General features: G+C 56.8%; 1 protein-coding gene across 1 annotated transcript; it reads left to right on the top strand.

Annotated features, from left to right (window-relative positions):
- Window positions 1–292: 292 nt before the first annotated feature.
- SLC2A6 (solute carrier family 2 member 6) lies at window positions 293–5,536 on the top strand. Its single transcript, XM_041483944.1, has 10 exons — window positions 293–431; window positions 956–1,118; window positions 1,345–1,551; window positions 2,444–2,543; window positions 3,259–3,470; window positions 3,608–3,760; window positions 4,046–4,154; window positions 4,395–4,568; window positions 4,802–4,947; window positions 5,033–5,536. The coding sequence occupies exons 1-10, from the start codon at window positions 331–333 to the stop codon at window positions 5,186–5,188; spliced, it is 1,521 nt and encodes a 506-aa protein (XP_041339878.1). The 5' UTR covers window positions 293–330; the 3' UTR covers window positions 5,189–5,536.
- The last annotated feature ends 1,258 nt before the right edge of the window (window positions 5,537–6,794 follow it).

The following is a 6,794-nucleotide window of genomic DNA, read 5'->3' as shown; positions in this document are numbered from 1 at the left end:
TTTCTGCTGGTGAACCCAGCTCTGTGAGGACCATCCCTGCAAGTGGCACTGCAGTGGGAGGGCTTGGTGTCCGTGGGGCTGGGCAGGGTGAAGACTGCAGGACACCTGTGTCACCGTCGCTGTCACCCTGTGGCTCTCCTCCTGCTGGTTTTCCGGCCCCCCCAGTTTCCTGCTGAGGGGCAGCTGGGTGGGAGCCCACGAGGCACAGATTTCTGTGATTAGGCAATGCCAGGCAGCCTCTCCCCTTTTGCTTTCAGCTGCCTCTTCTTCCCCTTCCCCTGGGCAGCCCCAGCATCCGCCCCGAGCGCAGCAGCACAGCCCTGCACGGCCATGGAGCACAGGGACCGCGAGCCCCTGGTCAGGAAAACGAGCTCCTCGTACCACACCTTCCCCGAGAGCACTGCCAGGAGGCTCGACAAGGAGTACCTGAGGTGAGGAGCAGGCTGGGGCCACAGAGGGGGCAGAGGTTGGGCTGTGCCCCCCATCCCCAGGGCAGTGGGCTGGGGGCAGCTGAGAGAAGAGCTCTTCCATATTCCTGCCATTGCTGAGCTGCTTTGAGACAGGATCTCATCCTGCCCAAGGTGGCTGGGTGAGTCCACTTGGAAGCCTGATGGGTTTGTGTGACTCTTCTGGGGGCAAGAGGTCCTGCTGGGGGCACGGGGGCTTTGAAAGAACCTTTTCCCTGCGCTGCTGGGATGAACTGGCTGCCGCTGGGTCCCTGGTGCCACCCAGCTCCAGCTTCTGCTTTTCTTGCTTTGTTGAACCCCCTGAAAACCGCCTGGCACAGAGAGAAGCACTAGCAAAGAGAAACCCCACCAGCCTGGGGCTGTGCAGAGCCATTCCCCTGGAAAATCCCTCCGTGGGTGTCACCAGAGCCTCGGCCAAGGCTGGGGGAAGCAGGGTTTAAGTTTCTGCTGGTACCCAACACATCCCTGTCTGTCCGTGCCTCCCTCAGGAGCCTCCACAACAAGCGGCTCTACCTGGCTGTGTTTGCTGCTGTCCTGGGCAACTTCAGCTTCGGCTTCGCCCTGGTTTATCCCTCCCCCGTCATCCCTGCCCTGGAGGCTCATCCCAGCCCTGCGCTGAGGCTGGACCAGCACACAGCGCCCTGGTTCGGGGTGAGGAGCTGAGGAGCAGGATGGGGCAGGGTGGGGGATGCCGGGCTCACTCAGTGCCCTGGTTCGGGGTAAGGAGCAGGGTTATCCATGCCAGGATGGGCAGAGCCGGGGGATGCCGGGCTCACTCAATGCCCTGGTTATGAGGAGCTGGGGGTCAGGATGGGGCAGAGCCGGGGTGCCCGGGGGGTGCCAGGCTCACACAGCCCCTCTCTCTGCATGCCCCCAGTCGGTGTTCACGCTGGGAGCGGCGGCGGGCGGGCTCAGCACGATGCTGCTCAACGACTGCCTGGGCCGCAAGCTGAGCATCATGTTCTCGGCTCTGCCCTCGGCGCTGGGGTACGCGCTGCTGGCCGGAGCCCAGGGCCTCTGGATGCTGCTGCTGGGCCGGGTGCTGACGGGCTACGCCGGCGGAGTGACCTCCGCCTCCATCCCGGTAATTAATTACAGGGGAAGGCGGGGCAGCAGGGGCTGTGGATGGGCTGGGGTTACAGGGCAGGAGGTGCTGAGGATGGGCTGGGGATTGCAGGCAGGAGGAGCTGAGGATGGGCTGGGGGTTACAGGGCAGCAGGAGCTGTGGATGGGCTGGGGTTGCAGGGCAGGAGGTGCTGAGGATGGGCCGGGGGTTGCAGGGCAGGAGGTTCTGAGGATGGGCTGGGGGTTGCAGGCAGGAGATGCTATGGATGGGCTGTGAATGGGTTGGGGTTGCAGGGCAGGAGGTGCTGTGGATGGGCTGGGGTTGCAGGGCAGGAGGAGCTGTGGATGGGCTGGGGTTGCAGGGCAGGAGGTGCTGGCATGCCCTGGATGAACTGGGGGATGATGCTGGGGCTCCCCGCTGTTTTTCAGAGGTACCAGCAGAGCCCCAGGGCTGTCTGGCAGAGTGGGGATGGGGAGGATGCAGCGGGTCAGCACCGGGGTGGGGAGGGTGTACCCGCTCTTGGGGCTGGATTTCCTTGCCTGCAGGAAAGACAAGGCAGGTCCTCAGCCCCTGCTCCTCCCAGCAGTTATTTCCTCCCAAACTGCAGGCTCGTGTTTCACAGAGAGGGGAAGGCAGGAGTTGAGTAACAGCAGGGCACCTCTTTCCAGTAACGAGCCACCGGAGCACTTCCCACACACAGGGGAGAGGGGAAGTGGTGCTGCCGGCCAGGCTGTCCTCTCCTCTGGCCAGAAGCAGCTGGACCCATCAGGTCTCCGCCCTGAGAAGGCAATTCCCCAACAATTTGGGTTTCCTCTGGTCACAGGGTGTGACTGTGAGGTGCCAGAGGGCAGGAGCAGCAGGTGACAAGGGGACGTTGCAGCTCTGTGAAGTGTGTGTTGTCCCTGTCCAGGTTTACATCTCGGAGATCTCCCACCCGGGGGTCAGGGGGATGCTGGGTGCCTGTCCCCAGATCATGGCAGTGCTGGGCTCCCTCGTCCTGTATGCACTGGGCAAGTATCTCCGTGGTGTCCCAGTGTCCAGGGCAACACTGTGGGGAGGGGGAGCTTAAAATAAAATAAACAACCTTCTCAGCAGGTGAGGGCTTGTTCCCTCTGCTACATGATAAATATAAATGTATTCGTTTGGTTTTTAATTTCCTAGTTTTCCATGAGAAAGTTTAGAAATTTCCCAACCTTTCTTAGCTTTGTATCTACTTTCTGAAACCTTTTTGCACTTTCTAAAATCTTTTACCTTTTTGCATTCCTACAATTCCCCTCATACCCACCACCACAGCTGTGCTGAGGGGGCTGGACAGGGTCATTCATGCCCTTGCCCTGGTGTGTGTGCTCTGAGGGATGAATTCATAGCCCACATGGACCTGTGGCCATCACTGTGCCCACAGACCCAGGTCCTGATGAGGTTTTGCCAGGCCTGAAGGGCAGCACACAACGATATCCCTGTGCATCTCCTGCCAGCACATGCCCTGGGTGCAGCAGGATCTTGCTGGATACTCTCAGATTTGCTGGAATTTCCCCATATCCTACTGTTGAAAATGCTGCTGTAATAGGATAGAATACATTTTAAATATATCTTTTTAAATTATTATTACTATTTTTCCTGCTGGGTTTATTAAATGAAATCCTTGGGGTGCCCAGGTGGAGGCAAGGCCAGGACACCCATACCATGGTTTTTCTTAGTTTTCCCCTAACTGTGCTGCTCTGGCAGGGCTGGTCCTGGACTGGCGCTGGCTGGCCGTGGCTGGGGAGGTGCCAGTTCTTGCCATGGTCCTCCTGCTCTGCTTCATGCCCAACTCGCCCCGGTTCCTGCTCTCCCAGGGCAAGGAGGAGGAGGCCCTGGGCTCCCTGTGCTGGCTGCGGGGTGAGGACACAGATTATGCCCGGGAGTACGAACAGATCAAGGACAGCGTGAGGAAGCAGGTGAGGAAGCTCAGCACAGAGAAATGTAACATGAAAACTGCAAAATCCATCCCCTGGGCAACTCCTGAGCCACACTCTGGATGCCAGATTGTTCCCAGAGGTGTTCTCACTTTGTGTTTCTGCCTTTGTGCCCCCAGAGCCGTCGGGTTTCCTGTGCTGAGCTCAAGGACCCCTTCCTCTACAAGCCCATCCTCATTGCAGGGGCAATGAGGTTCCTGCAGCAGCTCTCGGGGGTCACCTGCATCCTCGTGTACCTGCAGCCAATATTCAAGAAAACATCTGTCATCCTGGTGAGCCCTGTGCTTCAGCTCCTGCTCGGGCTGCCTGGGCCTTCAGTGAGGGTTGCCCAATTCCCCCACTTCCCTACAGACATAAAACCCTTTTTAAAGGACGTGCTCTGCAAAAGGCTGAGGGAGAACAAGGAGCAGGACTGGCCCCACTGTGTCCCTGCTCCTCCTCTGAGCTCAGGCTCATCATCTCCAGTCTCCTACTGGGAGAACAGCCTTGGCCAAGTCAGCAGCAGCTGTAGGCACCTGTCCCTTCCCCCAGCTCAGCTCCCCCCTGGTTTTTTGCAGAAAGCAGAGTACGATGCAGCCCTGGTTGGCCTGGTGCGTCTGTCCGCGGTGGCCATCGCTGCTGTGTCCATGGACAAAGCTGGCAGGAAGATTCTCCTGTTTGTATCAGGTGTGGCCCTCTCCACTTCTCCCACTGTGTTCCCAAGGGAAGCTCTTATTGAAGGATTTTCAGGAGCTCTGCAAGTGTGCAGGAGTGGAAACCTCAGCCCTACAGGGCTCAGGAAGGGAGGCAGGGAGGTCTCTTTCCCTTGGTGGTGCTTCAGCTCCTCAGCAGGGGCATTCCCAGGAGCTTGGCACAGAGAGGGTCACTCACCCCTCATTCTCACTGTGCTGCTGCCTCTCTCCACAGCTGGTGTCATGTTGGTCTCCAACCTGACCATGGGGCTCTACATCCACTTTGAGCCAGCTTCTCACAACGGCACCGTGGCCAACACCACCCTGATGAGCTCTGCCAGCCTCCCTGCTGAGCCAACAAACTACATCACCCTCATCCCCCTCCTAGCAACCATGTTCTTCATCATGGGTAGGTGCAGAGAGCACAGGTCTGGTCACCAGCCAGGGGAGGGTGCTTCCCATCCAAGGCAGGGTGATGTGGAGCAAGGAGACTGGGTTTGGAGGTGAAGGAAGGCAGATGTCCCTGGAAGAGCAAGAAAGGGAGCATCTGAAGTCACTTTGGGAGGGATAATGATTGCTCAGGGTTCTTCTGCTCTCCTCAGTGACCTTCAAAGCCTGATCCCCTTCTCTCCTCCCCTGCAGGCTACGCCATGGGCTGGGGCCCCATCACTTGGCTGCTGATGTCGGAGATCCTCCCTCTCAAAGCCCGTGGGGTGGCCTCGGGCCTCTGTGTGGTCGTGAGCTGGCTGACAGCCTTCACCCTGACCCAGTTCTTCCTCCCAGTCGTGGTGGGTACTGCCTGGGGGTGTCCAGCAGCCCCTCCCCAGCCCCTCTCTGCACCAGCTCACAGCTGCTTTCTACCCCACTTTCCAGAACGCCTTCGGCCTCGAGGTGCCCTTCCTGTTCTTCGCTGTCATCAGTGCTGGGAACATCTTATTCACAGGCTGCTGTGTCCCTGAAACCAAAGGCAGGTCCCTGGAGCAGATTGAGGCCTTTTTCAGGACTGGCCGCAGGTCCTTCCTGAGGTAGGAGCTGCCCCTGCCCAGGCTGAGGGCAAAGCAAACTTGTGCTGCTGGAAGTGGAGGCTGGAGCTCTCTGTGGGAGAGGAAGGGGCAGCAGTGATCATCTTGCTCTGGCTGTAGAAGTTGCCAGCTGGAACTTTACCTTCTCCTCCTGTCACCCAACACTACCTGTCACCCCTTGGGATGGGAGCAGGTCACCAGTAGGGCCAGGCTGGAGACAAAGGTGTCCTGGAAGAATAAGTGTGGACAGGAAACTGTGGTTCCCCTTTGCTCAGCAGCCTGAGGGTCTGGGGGCTTGTCTGGAGCTGAGTTTGCAGCTGGAGCTGTTCTGGCAAAAGCTCATCATGTAGCTGCAGGAATAAAACAATTTTGCCTCCAACTGCAAGACATTGCCTTGATTTGCAGAGAAGGGAGGGATGGGAGAGGCAGAGCAGGACTGTGGCAAGGGGACCACAGCAGCCTGCAGGTCCCCAGAGGAGTCTCAGGCACTCAAGGACCATGAAAGAGGCAGAGCCAGATCTTTTGTATCAAAAGCTGCCACGTTTTATTGCTCTAAAAACACACATTACACTAGAAGCCTAGAATAAGACCAAATACAGTTCACAAAGAAAACCCAGGACAAAAGAATGGGAACAGACAAACATCCAGCTGTAGTGCAAGTGGTTCCCTGTGGGAAAGACACAGTGAGTACTGACAACACTTTGTGCTGGGGTGGGTCCTTCCCACCCTGGGGTTTGACCCAGCCACAAGAGGGAGGTGGATGTGCCTCCACCTCCATCACTTTGAGATTTCAACTGCATAGTTAGTAGCAAATCAGTCTTACCCCTTTCCTGTGTTTCCTGCAAGATTAAGAACCTTTTATAATTATTTTTTAGAGCTAACCCGAGGTAAAACAAAGCTGCAGGAGGTGGTTATGGCTGTGAGGAACAAATGGCCTTGCTCAGTCCAACCTGACTCCTCCCCAAAGGGCAGAAGCACACAGGCTGAGCTGGGACATGATGTGCCCAAGCATTTGTCCAAGTTCCTGAAATGCACTTGGCACCCTGAGGGCTATTCCTGGGACATTCCTGCTGTCCTGAGGAAGCAGGGGGTAAAACAGCATGTTTGAGCCAGCCCTCCAGATGTGCCAGCTGCCATTCTGATCTCCTGCAGCAGGAGATGAGAAATCACCTAAGAGAAGATGTGCTTTATCACAGCATTAATTTAAAACAGCCTAGGACAGAGGGAGAGTGGTGGGCCAAAATAAAAAACACAGAAAACATTCAGTATTAAACCTACCCTTTGCTGCTGAGACCCTTTTCCAGAAAGATGTTCAGCCCTGGCTGGAACACAACTTTTTCTAAGCATGGCCTGACTACAAGAGGTCTCAAGAGCCTCTGGTTTCCACTGACTTTCTGAAGACCAGGATTTCTGGCAGCCCTGTGCTCGAGCATTCTCTTTCTCACATGGCTATGGACCAGCTCTTGATATCTTCACTTCAGTGAAACCCTTCCCTGAAGACAGTGGATGTTTTTTTTTCCTGAGGAAAAAAATGACAGAGATGAATTGAGCTTCCCAGGGCTCAACCTAAGGAGGAAATGCCCCACTAGGAAATGAGGTTGGACTCCAGCTCC

This window comes from Pyrgilauda ruficollis, unplaced genomic scaffold (assembly GCF_017590135.1).
Source record: "Pyrgilauda ruficollis isolate IOZ18807 unplaced genomic scaffold, ASM1759013v1 scaffold62, whole genome shotgun sequence".
In the NCBI taxonomy this organism is placed as follows: Eukaryota; Metazoa; Chordata; class Aves; order Passeriformes; family Passeridae; genus Pyrgilauda; species Pyrgilauda ruficollis.
Note: the sequence above shows the minus strand (reverse complement) of the source record. Positions and strands in the feature narration are given on the sequence as shown.

What these genes read in the sequence shown, in the direction of transcription:
- SLC2A6 (XM_041483944.1), top strand. Translation starts at nt 331, where the DNA reads ATGGAGCACAGGGACCGCGAGCCCCTGGTCAGGAAAACGAGCTCCTCG. An exon ending in GATTCTCCTGTTTGTATCAG is followed by an intron (nt 4,155 to 4,394) that starts GTGTGGCCCTCT and finishes CTCTCTCCACAG; the next exon opens with CTGGTGTCATGTTGGTCTCC. An exon ending in AGTTCTTCCTCCCAGTCGTG is followed by an intron (nt 4,948 to 5,032) that starts GTGGGTACTGCC and finishes CCCACTTTCCAG; the next exon opens with AACGCCTTCGGCCTCGAGGT.